At 40.8% G+C, this 22,610-nt stretch overlaps 1 protein-coding gene across 1 annotated transcript; it reads right to left on the bottom strand.

Annotated features, from left to right (window-relative positions):
* Positions 1-909: 909 nt before the first annotated feature.
* On the bottom strand, positions 910-18,469 carry LOC111977692 (leucine-rich repeat, immunoglobulin-like domain and transmembrane domain-containing protein 1). The gene is made up of 4 exons (XM_024007240.2): positions 17,980-18,469; positions 17,017-17,477; positions 15,260-15,565; positions 910-8,126 (listed from the first exon to the last, which is right to left on the bottom strand). The coding sequence occupies exons 1-4, from the start codon at positions 18,099-18,101 to the stop codon at positions 7,063-7,065; spliced, it is 1,953 nt and encodes a 650-aa protein (XP_023863008.1). The 5' UTR covers positions 18,102-18,469; the 3' UTR covers positions 910-7,062.
* Positions 18,470-22,610: the final 4,141 nt, after the last annotated feature.

Genomic DNA, 22,610 nt, shown 5'->3' with positions numbered 1-22,610 from the left:
GAGGTTTGTTAACTTTTATTAAACGACTCCGTTTATGCCAAGTTTGTTCTCCTGCGCCTGACTTCCCTGCCACCAACACACACCGAAGACATCACAACTGTGAAATAACACATATGGAATCATGTAGTAACCAAAAAAGTGTTAAACAAATCAAAATACATTTTATATTTGAGATACTTCAAAGTAGCCACCGTTTGCCTTGATGACAGCTTTGCACACTCTTGGCATTCTCTCAAACAGTTTCATGAGGCAATCTAAAATCTAAAATATATTTTGATTTGTTTAACACTTTTTTTGTTACTACATGATTCCATGTGGGTTATTTCATAGTTTCAACGTCTTCACTATTATTCTACAATGTAGAAAATAGCAAAAAATAAAGAAAAACCCTTGAATGAGTAGGTGCGTCCAAACTTTTGACTGGTACTGTACATTAAACACAGACTGCCCCTTGCTAATCAGGAGACTCGGGTATGTTGTCGTGGATTTTCACTAAAATTGCTTCACTGGAACCTGGTTAAATGAAGTTTGTAGTGTGGCTAGACACTGGTTGGCTGACACGTAATGCACTGTCAGCATGCATTCAAAGCTACTAACCACTTTCAGTGCTAACTAGAGCTCTCTAATCATATCCTGATATTGACAGCAGATTAGTTTTATTTTAGGCCTCCAACAGTTCAAATTGAATTAATTCCCCTTTAATTGTAGGACTCTGACATTTCACATTGGAATCATTCCTCTTTAATTGTATTTCACATTATTAAATTGGGAGTTAGGGCCACTGATTGAGATTGAAAATGTTTGCGGAAAATATGTTGGGTATAAAAACACAGCAGATGCTGAATAAATAAATATAAAAGTGTATTTTAATATATTTAAATTAAAATAGCATATTTGGAATACATACAATGGATAATTATGCATTGAAATGTAGGTGACACAAAACAGGTAAAATAGAAATACATAGTTTTGATAGTTCTACGTTTTTCTCAATCCTAAATAACTCTCATCATGCAGAATTTTCACCTTATTTATTTACATATTTCAGTCTGTTGTGTACTTCACTCCAGCTCCAGCCAGCATTCTTCCATTCCTCATTGTGATGAACCATGCCTTTGTATATCTTCTTCAAGAACATACAATTGAAAAATACAGATGCATATGTTTATAAATTTAAGTGTAAATCGTACAGACAATGATTTACAAATCATACACATACATATCATATACAAAGAAAAAAACTATGATGTCAATAAGTTCCCTTTTAAGCACGTCAKTTGGGAGACGGTTATCCTAAGGGGTTGTGGTTGGATTTGAAATTGCCATTTACAGTTGAAGTCGGAAGTTTACATACACTTAGGTTGGAGTCATTAAAACTCATTTTTCAACCACTCAATGAACTTCTTGTTAACAAACTATAGTTTTGGCAAGTTTGTCTACTTTGTGCATGACACAAGTACTTTTTCCAACAATTGTTTACAGACAGATCATTTCACTTATAATTCACTGTATCACAATTCCAGTGGGTCAGAAGTTTACATACACTAAGTTGACTGTGCCTTTAAACAGCTTGGAAAATTCCAGAAAATGATGTCATGGCTTTAGAAGCTTTTGATAGGAGAATTGCCATCATTTGAGTCAATTGGAGGTGTACCTGTGGATGTATTTCAAGGCCTACCTTCAAACGCAGTGCCTCTTTGATTGACATCATGGGAAAATCAAAAGATATCAGCCAAGACCTCAGAAAAAACATTGTAGACCTCCAAAAGTGTGGTTCATCCTTGGGAGCAATTTCCAAACGCCTGAAGGTACCACGTACATCTGTACAAACAATAGTACGTAAGTATAAACACCATGGGACCACACAGCCATCATACCGCTCAGGAAGGAGACTCAGTCTGTCTCCTAGAGATGAACGTACTTTGGTGTGAAAAGTGCAAATCAATCCCAGAACAACAGCAATAGACCTTGTGAAGATGCTGGAGGAAACAGGTACAAAAGTATCTATATCCACAGTAAAAGGAGTCCTATATCAACATAACCTGAAAGGAAGAAGCCACTGCTCAAAAACCGCCATTAAAAAAGCCAGACTACGGTTTGCAACAGCACATGGGGACAAGGATCGTACTTTTTGGAGAAATATCCTCTTGATCTGATGAAAAAAAAATAGAACTGTTTGGCCATAACGACCATCGTTATGTTTGGAGGAAAAAGGGGGAGGATTGCAAGCCGAACAACACCATCCCAACCGTGAAGCACGGGGGTGGCAGCATCATGTTGTGGGGGTCCTTTGCTGCAGGAGGGACTGGTTCACTTCACAAAATAGATGGCATCATGAGGGAGGAAAATTATGTGGATATATTGAAGCAACATCTCAAGACAGTCAGGAAGTTAAAGCTTGTCGCAAATGGGTCTTCCAAATGTACAATGACCCCAAGCATACTTCTAAAGTCATGGCAAAATGGCTTAAGGACAACACAGTCAATGCCATAGTCAATCCCAACCAATCCCATAGAAAATTTGTGGGCAGAACTGAAAAAGCGTGTGCGAGCAAGGAGGCCTACAAACCTGACTCCGTTACACCAGCTCTGGTCAGGAGGATTGGGCCAAAATTCACCCAACTTATTGTGGGAAGCTTATGGAAGGCTACCCGAAATGTTTGACCCAAGTTAAACAATTTAGAGGCAATGCTACCAAATACAAATTGAGTGTATGTAAACGTCTGACCCACTGGGAACGTGATGAAAGAAATATAAGCTGAAATAATTCATTTTTCTACTACTTTTCTGGCATTTCACATTCTTAAAGTGAAAAACTGAGTTTAAACGTATTTGGCTAAGGTGTATGTAAACTTTTAGACTTCCGACTTCAACTGTATATAACGTAACAGTCAAAAGTATGGACACACCTAAACTATTAAACAACACATGGAATCATGTAGCAACCAAAAAAGTGTCAAACAAATCTAATATATTTTATATTTGAGATTCTTCAAAGTAGCCAACCTTTGCACACTCTTTGCATTCTCTCAATCTGCTTCATGAGGAATGCTCTTCCAACAGTTTTGAAGGAGTTCCCACATATGCTGAGCACTTGTTGGCTGCTTTTCCTTCACTTTGCAGTCCAACCCAAACCATCTCGATTGGGTTGAGGTCGGATGATTGTGGAGGCCAGGTCATCTAATGCAGCACTTCATCACTCTCCTTCTTGGTCAAATAGCCCTTATACAGCCTGGAGGTGTGTTGGGGTCATTGTCCTGTTGAAAAACAAATGATAGTCCCACGAAGCGCAAACCAGATAGGATGGCGTATCGCTGCAGAATGCTGTGGTAGCCGTGCCGGTTAAGTGTGCCTTGAATTCTAAATAAATCACTGGCAGTGTCACCAGCAAAGCACCCCCCACACCATCACACCTCCTCCTCCATGCTTCACGTTGTGAACGACACATGCAGAGATCATCCATTCACGTACTCTGCATCTCACAAAGACACAGCGGTTGGAACCAAAAATCTAAAACTTGGACTCGACTATCAGACCAAAGGACAGATTTCTACCAGTTTAATGCCTATTGCTTGTGTTTCTTGGCCCAAGCAAGTCTCTTCTTATTATTGGTGTCCTTTGGTAGTGGTTTCTTTGCAGCAATCGACCACGAAGGCCTGATTCACGCAGTCTCCTCTGAGCAGTTGATGTTGAGATGAGTCTGCTACTTCTGAGGTGCAGTTAACTCTAATGAACTTATCCTCTGCAGCAGAGGCAACTCTGGGTCTTCCTTTCCTGTGGCGGTCCTCATGAGAGCCAGTTTCATCACAGCGCTGGATGTTTTTTGCGACTGCACTTGAAGAAACGTTTAAAGTTCTTAACATTTTCCATATTGACTAACCTTCATCTCTTAAAGTAATGATGGACTGCCGTTTCTCTTCGCTTATTTGAGCTGTTCTTGCCATAATATGGACTTGGTCTTTTACCAAATAGGGCTACCTTCTATATACCATCCCTACCTTGTCACAACACAACTGATTRGCTAAAACGCATTAACAAGGAAAGAAATCCCACAAATTAACTTTTTACAAGGCACAACTACTTTAATTACTTTTTCATTGGCACAATAAACAAACTTAGGGATGACATGCCAGCAACAAACGCCGACACTACACATCCAAGTATATCTGACCAAATTTTGAAAGACAAGAATAGTACTTTTGAATTCTGTAAAGTCAGTGTGGAAGAGGTGAAAAAATATTTGTCTATCAACAATGACAACCCACCGGGGTCTGACAATCTGGATGGAAAATTACTGAGGATAATAGCAGACGATATTGCCACATTTTCAATTTAAGCCTACTAGAAATTGTGTCCCTCAGGCCTGGAGTGAAGTCATTCCGCTACCCAAGAATAGTAAAGCCCCCTTTACTGGCTCAAATAGGTGACCAATCAGCCTGTTAGCAACACTTAGTAAACCTCTGGGAAAAATTGAGTTTGACCAGATACAATGCTATTTCACAGTAAATAGACTTTCAGCACACACATAGGGAATTACATTCAACAAGCATGGCACTTACACAAATGACTGATGATTGGCTGAGAGAAATTTATGATATATATTTTTTAAATAAAATTTTAAATTGCACCTTTATTTAACTAGGCAAGTCAGTAAAGACAAATTCTTATTTACAATGATGGCCTACCCTGGCCAAACCTGGACAACTCTAGGCCAAGGAAGAACACCATTTATTATGGGGATCCATAATAAATACAAATACCTGTTAATGGAAATGCATTCCAGGTGAATACATCATGAAACTGGTTGAGAGAATGCCAAGAGTGTGCAAAGCTGTCATCAAGGCAAAGGGTGGCTACTTTAAAGAATCTCAGATATAAAATGTATTTTGATTTTATTTTATTTTATTACATTTTTGGTTACTACATGATTCCATATGTGTTTTTTCATAGTGATGATATATTCACTATTATTCTACAATATAGCAATAGTAAAAATAAAGAAAAACCCTGGAATGAGTAGGTGTGTCCAAACTTTTGACTGGTACTGTATAGTTTGGGTATAATGTGTATATTTATGTTGTATATACAGGGCACATTTGCAAAAGAGACCTAGGACTCAATATGTCTTCCCTGTTAAAATAAAGGTTAAATAAAATAACAGGATTCCTATTACCTTTTCGGAGATGCTTTTTGGATTCGGGCCCAGGGCCAGGATTCATAAAGCCCTTCAGAGTAGGAGTTCTAATCTAGAATCAGGGGCTGTATCCACAAATCTATGCATGAAGCCATTTTAGTCATAACCCACTGTGCAAAAACTGGTTGAATCAATGTTGTTTCCACGTCATTTCAACAAAGAAATTAAATGTGATGAAGTGGTTAACGTAAGGGAATTTTGTATTTTTTTCACCCAACTCTTAACCTAAATCCAATGACATGGGTGCCATTTTTTGTTGAATTCAAGTTAGTTGACAACTCAACCAAAATTAAATCAAAACTAGATGTTGAATTGACACCTGTGCCCAGTGGGAAGAGTCCTACCTAGTCGACAGATATTTAGGAGATCATATGTGCGGTCCTAACTAGCTATACAGAAAATTGCTTTGGAGTTGTTGAAAGAATGTTTTGATATTTTTATATAATCAACCCATAAATTATCTAGAAGTACCTGCAACAGTATCTCTTGCACTTTTGAAAATAATTTCAAATTCATATTACTTGATGTACAGTCACATACACTGTGGGTGTCTAAAGTGTGCTATAGAGTTCACACACGGTGACACGTGATTGGTTATTCCCCCAATTTGCAACAATGTCAAGTGTCATGTCAAGTGTCATGACTATCATTTCTTTGCGTAATTACAAGTTGAGATAAACTTTTGAGTTGATTTTCGTCCTGGCTCAGAGTTAAACTCTGAGCTGGGATTTTTTTAAATGATTGTCTTAAAACGGGTTTTAACAGGATTCCTAGGCCCTTTTCTGAAAAACTTTGTGCATATGGCCCCAGGTCCCCCCTGTCCATGTTATATAATTTATTATGATCCAAAAGGCTAAAGTGTTCCTAGAGCAGCACTCCTACTTTGAGACCTTTAATGAATATTGGCCCAGATGTCCTTCTTTCAGACTTTTACTTGATAACTTAACTATGATACATGTATTTAAATGAAATACTATCTGTAGGGCTCATTTGAGGGCTCATTTACAACTGATAGTCCCCCAGAAGTGTAAAAACACATTACATCATTAAAATTCTCTCTGTTGAAATACTATACATTTCAGATGTAAAAAAATTTAGGATAAAAATGACAAAACTCCTTTAAACTGATATTTCCATGATGGTGCATCGTCCAAGCGTCCTCTCATAGAACCCCCGATGTGGTGGCGCCCAACATGGTGGGAGAGGTGGGGGAGAGTCCTGTGCCCTGTGTGTGTGGGGGGGAACACGGTGAGAGAAAGGGAGACAACCAGATATGTGTGTTGGACTGTGATGAGCATTTCGACAAGGTGTGTGTGTGGGGCTGTGGTGAAACTTAGTGAGAGGGTGAGGTTTGTGTATGGGGCTGTGGTAGGGGTGAGGACGATGTGTGTGTCTGGGGCTATGGTGAAGATGAGATGTGTATGTAGGACTGTGCTGAGAGTGAGGGAGAGTATAGGACGTGTGTGGGTGGCTTTGGTGAGGCTGAGAGAAAGGATTAGGTGTGTGGGGACGAGGTTTGTGTGTGGGGCTATGGTGAGGAGTGTGTGTGGAGCAATGGTGAGGACGAGATGTGTGTGTGGGGCTGTGGTGAGAGTAAGGTGTGTGAGGATGAGATGTGTGTGTGGGGCTATGATGAAGATGGTGTGTGTGTGTGGGGCTATGATGAAGATGAGGTGTGTGTGTGGGGCTATGATGAAGATGAGGTGTGTGTGTGTGGCTATGATGGGGATGATGTGTGTGTCTGGGGCTATGATGGGGATGATGTGTGTGTCTGGGGCTATGCTGTAGAGGAGGTGTGTGTGTGGAGATGTGTTGAGCCAGAGGGTGCGAGTGTGGGAGATGGCATGGGGAGTGAGCTGGAGCATGAAGTCAGCAGAAGTACTCGTTGGGCTGACCCTCTATCTTAGCCGTGGCCTCCGAGTCCAGACTGGATCGGGCCGACAGCAGCCGGTTGGACTCCTCAGGGTTGAGTCTGGTCAGGTACTCACCCTCCAACCCTTTAGCCTTGGATCCGGGGGACAGCGTCTCAAAAGTAACATACGAGTCCTGGATGTCCTTGGACTTCTTGCCCCACATCTTCTGGATGCGCCTCTTGAGCGCGCCACAGCAGACGATGACGGTGAGTGGCACAGCAATGACACAAGCCACAGTAATCACGATGACGTTGATGAGCTTCTGGGTGCCAGCGGCACTGGCCGCCTCGTCGGTGGAGAAGATGACACACTGCTCCTTCTTGGGGATCAGGCCCCGGACACACACGCAGGCAATGTACTTAGTCTTGGGCACCAGGCCCTCGATGAAGACCCGATTCTGACCCGCTGCCACGTTGATCTTGCGCATGTCTCGCTCGCCGAAGACGGCATAGAGCACACTGAAGGCCGTGGTGTTCTTGGCCTTGGGCGCCCGCCAGTTCAGGGTGATGGTGTTTTCCGTGTCGCCCAACACCTTGACCGAGCGAACTATCCGGTCCGGGTCATACTGGGCCTGGGCCAGGTTGCTCAGGTTCGTCTTCTCCAGCTCCAGGAGTCCGTCTGGACTGGGCAACTTAGCTGATCCAGGGGTGGCTCTATCTGCCACACTTCCCACTACCACACCTTCAGGCTCAGGGTTGGAGTCCACAACAGCAGGTGGGGGTGGAGGGTTGGGGGTGGGAACCACTAACCTATCCACCAGTTTGTCCTGGTATGCTGCCTTCCCCATCCCGTTGGGTTTGTTGACTTTGTTTTTTTTTACAGTAGCAGCAACCACGCTGGTTTGGTTGTTGTTATTGTCGGGTTTTGGGGGAGCGTCGGAGACAACCAGGGAGATGATGGTCTCTGCATTTCCGGCGTAGTTAGTGGCCTTGCAGACATACTTCCCTGAGTCAAGGTAGGACACGGCTGGGACACTGAGGATGGACCAGATAATGCCTTCCTTGGAGTTCTCCTGCTGGACTGAAGAGCAAGAGAAGACACATGGACACACTATTAGTCAGAGTAAAAAAATGTAAATACTAAAAAGTAATACAAAGACAGGGGAGATTCCCATTTAAAGTGTTTTTTAATGCAGGGGCCACATCCACAAAGCGTCTCAGAAAAGGTCCTAGGAATCCTGTTAAAACCTTTTAAGACAAACTGAATAATATCAATTTGTTAAAAACCTGTTGAGGATAGAGGGCGCTATTTTCACCTTGGGAAAAAATCGTGCCAAATTTAAAGGGCCTCGTACTATTCTTGCTCGTACAATATGCATATTATTATTACTATTGGATAGAAAACACTCTCAAGKTTCTAAAACCGTTTGAATTATATCTGTGAGTAAAACAGAACTCATTTTGCAGCAAACTTCCTGTCAGAAAGTGAAAAATCTGAAATCGAGGCTCTGTTCCAGGGCCTCCCTATAMWTTTGCTTGAAATCTATTAGTATACATGCACTTCATACGCCTTCCACTAGATGTCAATAGGCTGTGAGAGGTGAAATGGGGTTTCTAGGTATATCTATGGTCAAAAGAGAGAGCTTGGAATGACATGACCCCAAATTCCTTTGTTCAGGAATGCGCAGAAAGGTCATCAGTATTGGCTTCTGAAAAGCATTCGTTATAGACGTCTAATATCTCCGGCTTTGATTTTATTTGATAAATGTGATAATATCATCGTAAAGTATTTTTTTTTCAATATAGTTTTATCAGATTTTTGATTTTTTTTTCGGGAGTTTTGGCGTGTTCCGTTCTCTGCGTTTGTTGACAATGGACAGCTCGCGCCACTTGGCTAGTTTTGATTGCTAAATCAACAGACGAAGAGGACATTCTAAATCCAAACAACGATTGTTCTGGACAAAGGACCACTTGTACAAGATTCTGATGGAAGCTCAACAAAAAGTAGGACCCATTTATGATGTTATTTTCTATTTCTGTCGAATATGTGTTGTTGTGTTTTCCACCTAGATTTTTGGCGCTGTCTTGCTATAACGTAAGCTGCATGTCGTACTGAAGTTATTTTTAGAATTCTAACACGGCRATTGCATTAAGAACTAGTGTATCTATCATTTCCTATACAACATGTATTTTTTAGTAAAGTTTATGAATAGTTATTTGGTCAGAATAGGTGAGTGTCAGAAATATATCCAGAGATTCTGGAAAATATTTGCTACATTTTCACAATGTATAAACCACGGATTTCAGCTCTAAATATGCACATTTTCAAACAAACCATATATGTATTGTGTAATATGATGTTATGGGACTGTCACGTTCCTGACCTGTTTTCTGTTGTTTTTGTATGTGTTTAGTTGGTCAGGGCGTGAGTTGGGGTGGGCATTCTATGTTATGTGTTTCTATGTTGGTTAATGGGTTGCCTGATATGGTTCTCAATTAGAGGCAGGTGTTTTACGTTTCCTCTGATGAGACCATATTAAGGTAGGTTGTTTCACATTGTTTGTGGTGGGTGATTGTCTCCTGTGTCTGTGTTTGTAGCGCCACACGGGACTGTTTCGGTTTGTTTTTGTAGTCTGTACCTGTTCGTGCGTTCTTCGTGTATATGTAAGTTCTTATGTTCAGGTCGGTCTGCGTCGTTTGTTGTTTTGTAGTTTGTTAAAATGTTTGTGTTTTTTCGTCTTTACTTTAATAAATTCATTATGTCTACATTTCACGCTGCATTTTGGTCCGACCCTTTCTCCTCATCCGAGGAGGAGGAATTAAAACAGCCGTTACAGAATCACCCACCAACAAAGGATCAAGCAGCGGGAAAAGGAAAGCAACAGCGCACAAGGAGGAATGGACATGGGAGGAAATATTGAACGGAAAAGGTCCATGGGCTCAGACAGGGGAATATCCGCCGCTCGTTTGAAGAGAGGGAGGCAGCGAAATCCGAGAGGAGGAATTAGACAGCCGTTACAAGGACTGTCATCTGATGAAGTTTATGAAGGTTATGAAATAATTAATATCTTTTGCTGGTTTTGTCGCTATCAAATAACTGTTGCTTTGAATCAATGCTGTTGTGTGGTAGGCTATTGTAGTAGCTAATATAATGCTATATTGGTTGTTTTCGCTGTAAACACTTAAAAAAATCTGAAATATTGACTCTGGATTCACAAGATCTTTGTCTTTCATTTGCTGTACACCATGTATTTTTCAGAAATGTTTTATGATGAGTATTTAGGTATTTCACGTTGGTCTCTATAATTACTCTGGCTGCTTCKGTGCTATTTCTGATGGTAGCTGTGATGGTAGCTGCAATGTAAAACTGATTTATACCTCAAATATGCACATTTTTCGAACAAAACATAGATTTATTGTATAACATGTTAAAAGACTGTCATCTGATGAAGTTGTTTCTTGGTTAGTTTGGTTGGTTCTTGGTTGGTTTGGTTGGTTTTGTGCAAGCTACCTGTGCTGTGAAAGAAATGTCTGTGTGCACCAAATAGATGGCATGATGAGGGAGGAAAATTATGTGGATATATTGAAGCAACATCTCAAGACATCAGTCAGGAAGTTAAAGCTTGGTCGCAAATGGATCTTCCAAATGGACAATGACCCCAAGCATACTTCCAAAGTTGTGGCAAAATGGCTTAAGGACAATAAAGTCAAGGTATTGGAGTGGCCATTACAAAGCCCTGACCTCAGTCCCAAAGAAATTGTGTGGGCAGAACTGAAAAAGCATGTGCAAGCAAGGAGGCCTAAAACCTGACTCTGTTACACCAGCTCTGTCAGGACCAATGGGCCAAAATTCACCCAACTTTGTGGGAAGCTTATGGAAGGCTATCCGCAACGTTTGACCCAAGTTAAACAATTTAATGGCAATGCTACCAAATACTAATTGAGTGTATGTAAACTTCTGACCCACTGGGAATGTGATGAAAGAAATAAAGATGAAATAAATCATTCTACTATTATTCTGACATTTCACATTCTTAAAACAAAGTGGTGATCCTAACTGACCTAAGACAGGGAATTTTTACTAGGATTAAATGTCAGGAATTGTGAAAAACAGAGTTTAAATGTATTTGGCTAAGGTGTATTTAAACTTCCGACTTCAAATGCGCGTGTAGCACCAGCTGAATACGTTACAAATGGTTAAGAAATCTACCACTCTATAGACCAAGCAGACTAAGACGTGAGCCGGATGTTGCAAAATGATTTAAAACTACAACTCTACCAAAGGACAAGACTAGAGAACGTGAGGTCGCTGGTCCCCACATTGAAATGGTTACCACTCTATAGACCAAGCAGACTGAGGTGTAAGCCGAATGTTGCAAAATGGTTATAAACTCTGAAACTATCGATCACTGCAGAAGAAGCAAATCCTAGACATCGCGTTAACAGTCTGCAGCTGAAAACGTACGTAGCCTAGTACGAGAACACCAACAACCTCTGAAGCATTCTAACGAGATGAACTCAAAGAACTACTGTACAGGTTATGTCGAAGTATCCATTCTTACCACCACCATGAGCAGGAGCTCTACCTAAGAATATGTTGATCTCTGGTGGCCGAACCAGTGTCGTACACCCAACATCTCTGTGACCAAAGGATTGGGACGATCAAGGACAGCTCAATCGTGAATATATAAATTGCATTCCTTTCTCCGAATGAGCGGTTATTAGAGTGCTTAAGATTTTTTATTTTCATGAGCGTAGCCTCCCATAGTCCGATAGAGTAACTCCTTTGTCTCCCTTTTCCTCCCCCTCCTCTCTCTGAATTCTCCACCGTGTATAACCAAACTGTTCTGTTTTGTTAATCTTCGAGAGACGATTTACTGTATTATGTTAGTGTGTATTTGTGTATTCTGTAATTGTTTAATTAGTTAGTAAATAAATAATTGAGCCAATTTGTGTATCGCTGATTCATCAATAAAGTAGGGTTCGTGCAGACTACAGGACATTACGACGTTCAGAATGACTGATGAGGTAATAATACAGTAATACACTGTAATCGATAAGGTTTGAAAATATCTGAAGCGAGTTAAATTTGGTAAATAATAACTTTAAACAACATTTTCCCATGGTGCCCCGACTTCCTAGTTAATTAATGTGTATATGATTAGTTTAACTTCTTGCCACTAGGGGGGTGCCATTTCGACAGTCCAGATTCGTCTCCAAATTAAACTGCCTCGTACTCAATTCTTGCTCGTACAATATGCATATTATTATTACTATTGGATAGAAAACACTCTAGTTTCTAAAACCGTTTGAATTATGTCTGTGGGTGAAACAGAACTCGACTTTCCTATGTGTATGTCAGAATTCAGAATTGTACTGGCTGTTCTGAGAYCTGTGTATTAATTTGCCTGTCCTCTATTGGTTGAGATGCACTGCATACGCCTTYCCCTGGGTGTCAGCGAATAGGGAGACTTGAAATGGAGTCTCTGTGTAATTCCCAAAGTTTATAAATTGATTGGAATCACGGTGGCCATTCTTTTGGATCTGCGCTCGGGCGCGAAGAGGAGCTTTGCATATCGTTGTGGAAGCTCTGGTTTTAGCTCCTTAGATAATTCCGGTCATGTTTTTATTCGATATAAGCTTTAAAGACATCATAATCTTGTTATTTTGAACCGAATTATTTCAGTTTATATCAGTTTATTGCGATTTTCTGGCATTTCTTTGTGACGCACTTTCAAGAGTTGGACACTTTCCCTGTACATGCCGAACGTTAGTGGCCATTCACAGACAAGAGACATCTTTCGACCAAAAGACGATTAGACCGGAGAAAGGACACATTGCCCAAGATTCTGATGGAAGCTCAGCTAATAGTAAGAACTATTTATGCTGATAAATCGTTGTTCTGTTGAAAAATGGTAAACGCATAAGCTGCCATTTTTTGGGGGTAGCTTCGCTTTTGCGCAACTTGTATTGCGCGAGTAAGGTTAATTTAAAAAATGTAATTCAGCTATGGCATTAAGAACTAATTTGTCTTTCAAATGGCTGTCCACGCTGTATTTTTTAGTCAAGTTTATGATTATTTAATGATTAGACTAAGTCACTCTCCAAGATGGCGCCCGACATTTTCTGCCAGTTTAGCTACTTTTCTCATTGTATAACCACGATTTGTGATGCTAAATATGCACATTTTCGAAACAAACTCTATATGCATTGTAATATAGTTACAGCGACTGTCATCTGAAGAATTCTGAGAAGGTTAGTGAAAAATTAAATATATTTTGGTGGCGATAACGTTATCACCCCTTTTGCATTGATTCAAATGCTGGGGTGATGTTAGCTCATGTGGTATGCTAATATAACGATATATTGGGTTTCGCTGTAAAAACACTTAGAAAAATCTGAGAATATTGTCTGGATTCACAAGATCTGTGTCTTTCGATTGCTTAGGCTGTGTATTTTTCTGAAATGTTTTAGGATGAGTATTTTGGTAATTGACGTCGGTCTCTGTATTATTCCGGCTGCTTCCAACGCTATTTCTTCAGATTGCACTGCAATGTACAACTGTATTTATACCTGAAAAATGCACATTTTTCTAAAAAAATTATCCTATACATAAATATGTTATCAGACTGTCATCTGATGAAGTTGTTTTCTTGGTTAGTGGCTATATATATCTTTTATTTAGTCGAATTAGTGATAGCTACCTATTGCAGTAAAAATATGGTGGAAATATGCGGTGGGTCTTTTGCTATGGTGGTTAGCTAATAGAAATACATATTTTGTCTTCCCTGTAAAACATTTAAAAAATCGGAAATGATGGCTGGATTCACAAGATCTGTATCTTTCATCTGGTGTCTTGGACTTGTGATTTCATGAACATTTGATTATATGATATCCCTGTGGCTTTAGGCTAGGCTATGCTAGTCAGCTTTTTTGATGGGGGGGATCCCGGATCCGGGTTTGTGACTCTATAAAGGTTAATCACATAATAATTACACAGAGAATTGATTTGATAATATAACAGTCTTTCACTTTAATGATAGTCACGTCATCACAATGATTTATGATAAACAGAGTAGCAGCAGTGTATATGATGATTGTATTTGAGTCAGTATAAATGTATGTGAATATTATGTGTATGTTAGCTAATGATGGAGTGAGTGTTTGTCTGTGTGTTGTTGTGTCAGTTTGTGTGAGTGTGTAGGGCCCTATGAGTGTGTATAGAGACAGAGCAAAAAATGTTAATAAATACAAGGGTCAACTCAGATCGTCCGTGTAGCCAGTTGTTCGCTATTTAGTTAGCCATTTAGTAGTCTTATGGCTTGTGGATAGAAGCTGTTCAGGAGCCTTTTGGTGTCAGACTTGATGCACCGGTACCGGTTGCCGTATGGAAGCAGACTTCCCTGGATGGCAGGGAGTTCAACCCCAGTGATGTACTGGGCTGTCTGCACCACCCTCTGTAGCACCATGTGATCGAGGGCGGTGCTATTGCCATACCAAGCATGGGTGCAGCAGGGGAAAAAATGCTCTCAAATGGTACAGCTGCAAAACCTTTTTAACCTCCTGAGGGGGAAAAGGTGCTGTAACGCCTTCTTCACAACCGTGCACTTGTGTGTGGATCATTTTAAGTTGATATGCAAAAAAATGACTTCATAATAAGATGATACATAATTGCATTATCACTTAACTACCTACAACATATTTGGCTGGCTAGCAAAAAAAGCTTGAAGCCATTTCTCTCGGTTTTTACTGCATTTTGCCTTTGTAGGGCAGTATGCATCACTGCCTATTTTAGTAAGAATTATGAAGTCAAGAAGCTAGGACTACTAGCTAGCTAGCTACATTGATTAGCTAGGTTCACAATGTAAACAAAAGCAACTTGTGTAATAAGAGGATCATATAGTACAAACACTAGCAACAATTGAATGAGTATTTGAAAAAAACTGGACAAATCTATTGTAGTTATGCATAATCGATGGATATGGTACAGTAGAACATATAATAAATATGCTCTTCCCCTCTGCTCCTCTCCGCTCTCAAAAAAACGCGCTCTGTGCAGCAGGTAGAACAGCACATTGATACGACGCTTATGGCAAAGAAATGCGACGTGTGTAGTGGAGCTAAAGCGTTATAGTGGAGCTGAAGTGTTACAGTCACACAGACACAGAGAGAGAAAGGAAGAGAAGCAAACACACAAATCCCTTGCTGACTCACCTGTCCCGTTCAGGGCTTTCCCTTCCGCCCTGCGCCAGGCCAGATCCGGGCTGGGAACGCCAATGGTCCCGCAGCGCAGCAGCACGTTGTTTCCCACGGCGCTGCGGACGTGCGCCACCGCTGTGTGGACGCGTGGCGCCTGGCACCTCCGCAGCTCCGCATCGCTGAACAGAACACCTGACAGGCTCTCGGGAGCTGCACAGCGGAGGCGTGTGTCGATTAATGCCACAGAGAATGTTGGCGACTTCTGGAACTGGACCAGGTCATACAGGCGGCAGTCACACAGCCAGGGGTTGTCATGGAGACCTGGATGGTTCAAGGTCAACTCATTAAGTCACATGGCAAAATAAAATTGAACTCTGAATTCTGTGATGAATAAAATAAAAAAGGATACTAATGGGGATTGGTGGGGTCAGAGGAGAGGGGAGAACATAAGAGTTACAGTATGAAGTGGGGGACACGTTATAATATCCTGGTTAGGTCATGAAAAACTCCTTGGCCTGGTCAGTTTACAAACACATCGTGAATGAAAGGAATGACAGTGTCTCTCTGGTTACACAGCTTTTCTGTATGGCTACAGATGACTGCTGTGGATGTCTGTGTGAGGATTACTTACATTCTAGAATAAACTACAATGATGGGTGTGGTGATGATGACAACGATAATGACGACGGCGACGATGATGGTTAACCTCTTGGAAATAGTGGGAGCTTAAATTGGGATTTAGGCAGTGATTGAACAATATTCAGATCATGTTGGCTTTTTCAGAAGATTTGGGAACTTAGCACACAAATTTGTCTGTATATCTCTTTTTTTCTCAATTTCGAGGGATTTTTCAACCAGCAACTCTGAGTGACTAAAATAGATGTTACTTAAGCCATTTTTTTTTTATCTCAAGTGTTTTTAGGATCGGTAAGTTGACTGAGAACACATTCTCATTTACAGCAACAACCTGGGGAATAGTTACAGGGGAGATGAATGAGCCAAATGGAAGCTGGGGATGATTAGTTGGCCAGTTTGGAAATTTAGCCAGGACACCAGAGCTAACACCTCTACTCTTACAATGAGTGCCATGGGATCTTTAGAGACAACAGAAAGTCAGGACACCAGTTTAACGTCCCATTCAAAAGAAGACACCCTACACAGGGCAATGCTCCCAATCACTGCCCTGGGGTATTAGAATATATTTTTTGACCAGTGGAAAGAGTACCTCCTACTGGCCCTCCTACTGGCCCTCCAACACCAGCAGCATCTGGTCTCCCATCCAGGGACCAACTAGGTCCAACCATGCTTAGCTTTAGAGACAAGGCAGCAGTGGTATGCAGGTTGGTATGCTGCTGGCCAAAGATGACAATGATGATGACAACGATAATGACGACGGCGATGATGGTTAAATTGAGATTTAGGGAGTGATTTCACAATACTCAGATCATGTTGACTTTTTCAGAGGATTTGGGAACATATCACACATTTGTTTGTATACAGTATCTCCTTTTTTCTCCATTTCGAGGGATTTTTCAACCAACAACTCTGAGTGACTGAAAAAGATGTAGCTTACTTTACTTAAGCAATTTTTTAGGATGGAAAACATGCCTGATATGAATGTATGATTCTCTTGTGGTTTTATATTAGGGCTGCCTTCTAGCCACATCTCCCTTGTAAATGAGAGTGTATCTCAATTGTACATGCGATCACCTGGTAAATTGTGAGGGAAAAAAGGAAAAAGGAAAAGGTAAAAAAAAATCTCTCTCCCTTACCAAGTATCATTTTGGAGTTCTCTGGGCCCTGCACAGGTTTAACTGTTAGCCAGGTGGCGAGCACCTCAGCCGGAACAGTCAGAAGGTTGTTGCTGGACAGATCCAGGTAGGTCAGGTTTTTTAAATAAATTGTGGCGTCTGCGGGAACTGAGGTCAACTGGTTGTTGTGCAAGTCGAGCAGCGTGAGGCTGGACATATCCATAAGAGACTCCCAGGGGAACGCGGTGAGGGCATTCCCGTCAAGTCGCAGCTCCTCCAGATTTAGCATCCCACGGAAACTGTCCGGCTTGAGAGAGGACAGCACATTGAAGGACATCCAGAGGAACTCCAGATTGGGGAGGTAACTGAAGGCTTCGCTCGGGATCCGATGGATGGCTGTTTTCTCGATTCGCAGCTTGGACGTGTCCACGGGGAAACTGGCAGGCACAATGGAGATCTTGGGGTCATTGCAAATTACGCTCCTGAGGAAACAACGGGATGTGTTATACCTAGGCTTATGTTTAAATAAAACATGTGGGAGGAAAGGAACACAAATATTATTATTTGAACTGTCTTTTTGTAAAAAGAAACTGACATTTTTGGTGTGAATTATTTGTTAAATGTCAAATTGGGTTTTCATACGAGTTATTTAATACAGGCTATGTGCCAATTATAGTAAATGAATTCAAAAGCCTACATGTAGGACCTAACACTCTCACTAGAAACGCAACTCAGAGAGATTGTCAGAGATAGAGAGTTGGTCAACGTGCCTTTGCAAGATAATCCTGCATTAAATAAAATTGAACATCATGCACTCCCAATAATTTACTTTGTCCACATGCTGATTTCGCAGTGAAGGTCCAACATCTGTAATCGTGCGAGAAAAGTCTCTTAAATTAAACGGAATGCGTCTGCACAAAGAAATAAAAACATGCACATTAAGCGATACATTGGTTGGTTTTGTCATTAATTTCTTCTACTCACCTGGCCATAGATCCATCACTTAGGTTGTGAAAAAAACAGCTGCACTGTGGCGGGCACGCGCTCGCCGAGGAGGGTAGCGCACCTGTCGCCAGGTAGAGTCCCAAGACGAATGCGAGGAACATTTTGGCCCACTTTTATGCGTGCACTGCACAGCTAGCCTGCATGCACCCAGTCAGCACCCACTGAAGCCAAACAGACCTGCGTTTGTCATTTACCGAAATATCATCTGCACGGTTTTGTCCCACGGCTTCGCTGTCCCATAACGATCAGACTGCTATGAGTCCCGAGATAAGAAGGATAGACAAGGATTAGCGAAAGGACTGCAGTCTTTTCATCTGGATGCATATTTCATCCTGGAATCCGATAGGCTGCGCAGAGACGTCCCTATTTATTATCACACAAAATACTTCCGAAATTGTCATAATCCACTGTGATGTTGTTTGTCTTTTTTTCTCCCCCACAAATTCAGTTTGTTAATTTGAACCCTGCCGTGACTGGTAAACTATTGTTGGGCTGCGCTGGTTTTGTGCGGTACCAAGGTGTGGCACCGTGGTAAAATTGGTTTGAGATTCGATGTTGGCCAGACATTCGGACCTTTAAACTTCAATAGCTCGCAAACGACTTGACCTACATAACTCAGGTTAGGCTCTTTATGAAAGAAAAAAGGTGTACAGCATTGCACAGGTTTTATTTGACCGATTCCGACCCTAGTTTCACAATCAAAAGGCAGCGGTGTTTACTACACCGCTGCGGTTGGATTATGAAACTAGGCTCGGATTTGACGGGAATGCTAATAGTTAGGGACCATCAACAAAGTGCATGATCACAATATTCAAATTGCAATAGCTCCTCAACCGCGTCATTTAGCAACCTCATTTCAACTGTCAATTATTCCTCACATAGAGCGGCATGTTGCACAATCTTTGGTTTTCTCATAAAATGATTAAATTAAATATATATTTATAAAAAACACTTACAATTAAATATCCGGTTGATCACATGACCTAGGCACCTCAAAACAACTTTGTATTGTTCAAAGAGACACACAAAGTACGCCCTTTGGTCTCATTAAGTGCTTACACGGTTTTATGAATCTTTAGAAGTCCAATGGCTCACGTGACTTAGCAACCTCATTTAACTGCCTATTATTCCTTGTATAGAGAGACATTTTGCACTCCCTTTAGTTCTCATAAAATTATAAATTGTATTTATATATACATACAGTTGAGGTCGGAAGTTTACATACACTTAGGTTGGAGTCATTAAAACTCATTTTTCAACCACCCCACAAATTTCTTGTTAACAAACTAGTTTTGGCAAGTCGGTTAGGACATCTACTTTGTGCATGACACAAGAAATTTTTACAACAATTGTTTACAGACAGATTATTTCACTTGTAATTCATTGTATCACAATTCCAGTGGGTCAGAAGTTAACATACACTAAATTGAGTGTGCCTTTAAACAGCTTGAAAAATTTCAGAAAATGATGTCATGGCTTTAGAAGCTTCTGATAGGCTAATTGACATCATTTGAATTAATTGGAGGTGTACCTGTGGATGTATTTCAAAGCCTACCTTCAAACTCAGTGCCTCTTTGCTTGACATCAAAGGCAAATCAAAAGAAATCAGCCCAAAAATTGTAGACCTCCACAAGTCTGGTTCATCCTTGGGAGCAATTTCCAAACACCTGAAGGTATTACGTTCATCTGTACAAACAATAGTACGCAAGTGTAAACACCATTGGGACCACGCAGCCGTCATACCGCTCAGGAAGGAGATGCGTTCTGTCTCCTAGAGATTAAGGTACTTTGGTGCGAAAAGTGCAAATCAATCCCAGAACAACAGCAACGGCCTTGTGAAGATGCTGGAGGAAACAGGTACAAAAGTACCTATATCCACAGTAAAACGAGTCCTATATCGACATAACCTGAAAGGCTGTTCAGCAATGAAGAAGCCACTTCTCCAAATCCGCCATAAAAAAGCCAGACTAAGGTTTGCAACTGCACATGGGGACAAAGATTGTACTTTCAGGATAAATTACCTCTGGTCTGATGAAACAAAAATAAAACTGTTTGCCCATAACGACCATCGTTATGTTTGGAGGAAAAAGGGGGATGCTTGCAAGCCGAAGAACACCATCCCAACCATGAAGCACGGGGGTGGCAGCATTTTGTTGTGGGGGTGCTTTGCTGCAGAAGAGGCTGGTGCACTTCACAAAATAGATGGCATGATGAGGGAGGAAAATTATGTGGATATATTGAAGCAACATCTCAAGACATCAGTCAGGAAGTTAAAGCTTGGTCACAAATGGGTCTTCCAAATGGACAATGACCCCAAGCATACTTCCAAAGTTGTGACAAAATGGCTTAAGGACAACAAAGTCAAGGTATTTGAGTGGCCACCACAAAGCCGTGACCTCAATCCCAAAGAAAATTTGTGGGCAGAACTGAAAAAGTGTTTGCGATCAAGGAGGCCTAAAACCTGACTCAGTTACATCAGCTCTGTCAGGAGGAATAGGCCAAAATTCACCCAACTTATTGTGGGAAGCTTGTGGAAGGCTACCCGAAACGTTTGACCCAAGTTGAACAATTTAGAGGCAATGCTACCAAATACCAATTGAGTGTATGTGATGAAAGAAATAAAGATGAAATAAATCACTCTACTATTATTCTGACATTTCACATTTTTWAAATAAAGTGGTGATCCTAACTGACCTAAGACAGGGACTTTTTACTAGGATTAAATGTCAGGAATTGTGAAAAACTGAGTTTAAATGTATTTGGCTAAGGTGTATGTAAACTTCCAACTTCAACCGTACTCATTCCATGGTTTTTCTATATTTGAACTATTTTCTAATAGTGAAGACATAGAAATAACACATATGGAAACAAGTAGTAACCAAAACAAATTAGCCACCCTTTGCCTTGATGACAGCATTGCACACTCTTGGCATTCTCTCAACCAGCTTCATTAGGACGTCAATGACCCAACACATGTCCCGGCTGTTTAAGGGCTATTTCATCAAGAAGGAGAGTGATGGAGTGCTGCATCAGATGACCTGGCCTCCACAATCACCCGACCTCAACCTAATTTAGATGGTTTGGGATGAGTTAAACTGCAGAGGGAAAGAAAAGCAGCCAACAGGTGCTCAGCATATGTGGGAACTCCTTCAAGACTGTTGGAAAAGCATTCCAGGTGAAGCTGGTTGAAGAATGCCAAGAGTGTGCAAAGCTGTCATCATGGCAAAGGGTGGCTACTTTGAAGAATCCAAAATAACATTTTGATATGTTTAACACTTTTTTGGTCACTAAATGTTATTTCATAGTTTTGATGTCTTCACTATTGTTCTATCATGTAGGAAATAGTAAAAATAAAGAAAAACTCTTGAATGAGTAGGTGTGTCCAAAATTTTGACTGATACTGTACAGTGCATTCAGAAACTATTCAGACCCCTTGACTTTTCCACATTTTGTTACATTACAGCCTTATTCTAAAATGGATTAAATTCTCATCAATCTACACATAATACCCCATACTGACAAAGCAAAAATATCACATTTACATAGTGGTAAGAAAAAGTATGTGAACCCTTTGGAATTACCTGGTTGTCTGCATAAATTGGTCACACAATTTGATTTGATCTTCATCTAAGTCATAACAATAGACAAACGCAGTGTGCTTAAACTAATAACACACAAATTGTTGTATTTTTCTTGTCTATATTGAATACATAATTTAAACATTCACAGTATAGGTTGGGAAAAGTATGTGAAAATCTCGGCTAATGACTTCTCCAAAAGCTAACCTGGAGTCCAATCAATGAGGGCTGCAGGTAACCTAGTGGTTAGAGCATTGGACTAGTAACCAGAAGGTTGCAAGATCGAATCCCTGAGCTGATAAGGAAAAATCTGTCCTTCTGCCACAGAACAAGGCAGTTAACCCACTGTTCCTAGGCTGTCATTGAATATAAGAAATTGTTCTTACCTGATTTACCTGACTAAATAAAGGTAAAATAAAATAAATGTGACTAGAGCTGCCTAGCCCTATAAAAAACAAATTGTGAATTTGCTATTCACAAGAAGCATTGCCTGATGTGAACCATGCCTTGAACAAAAAAGAGCTCAGAAGACCTAAGATTAAGAATTGTTGACTTGCATAAAGCTGGAAAGGGTTACCAAAGTATCTCTAAAAACCTTGATATTCATCAGTCACGGTAGGACACATTGTCTATAAATGGAGAAAGTTCAGCACTGTTGCTACTCTCCCTAGTGGTGGCTGTAAGGGAAAAATGACTGCAAGAGCACAGTGCAGAATGCTCAATGAGGTTAAGAAGAATCCGAGAGTGTCAGCTAAAGACTTACAGAACACGCTATTATCTCTGTTGATGAGTCTATGATACATAAACACTAAACAAGAATGGTGTTCATGGGAGGACACCAAGGAAGAAGCCAGTGCTGCACATCTGCATTTTGCAAAAGTGCACCTGGATTGTTGGGTTGAGAGCCCTGACACAAAGAACACAAATTTATTTTATAGCAAAGATAGTCTACATGACAAACAACAGATGTGTGGAATGGGTCACAAGGTGAGACTCGATATACGGGAAAGGAGTATCCCCCAGCATTTGCCG

Source organism: Salvelinus sp. IW2-2015, linkage group LG18 (assembly GCF_002910315.2).
Source record: "Salvelinus sp. IW2-2015 linkage group LG18, ASM291031v2, whole genome shotgun sequence".
NCBI lineage: Eukaryota > Metazoa > Chordata > Actinopteri > Salmoniformes > Salmonidae > Salvelinus > Salvelinus sp. IW2-2015.
The sequence above is the reverse complement of the archived record's forward strand: the minus strand, read 5'-3'. Positions and strand labels throughout refer to the sequence as shown.

Bases quoted from the DNA above. Each gene is read 5' to 3' on its own strand.
- LOC111977692 (XM_024007240.2), bottom strand. From the start codon at position 18,101: ATGTTCCTCGCATTCGTCTTGGGACTCTACCTGGCGACAGGTGCGCTA. The intron at 15,566-17,016 runs GTAAGGGAGAGA...TGAACCATCCAG, and splicing joins GAACTCCAAAATGATACTTG to GTCTCCATGACAACCCCTGG. The intron at 8,127-15,259 runs GTGAGTCAGCAA...CTTGCTCTTCAG, and splicing joins GAAAGCCCTGAACGGGACAG to TCCAGCAGGAGAACTCCAAG.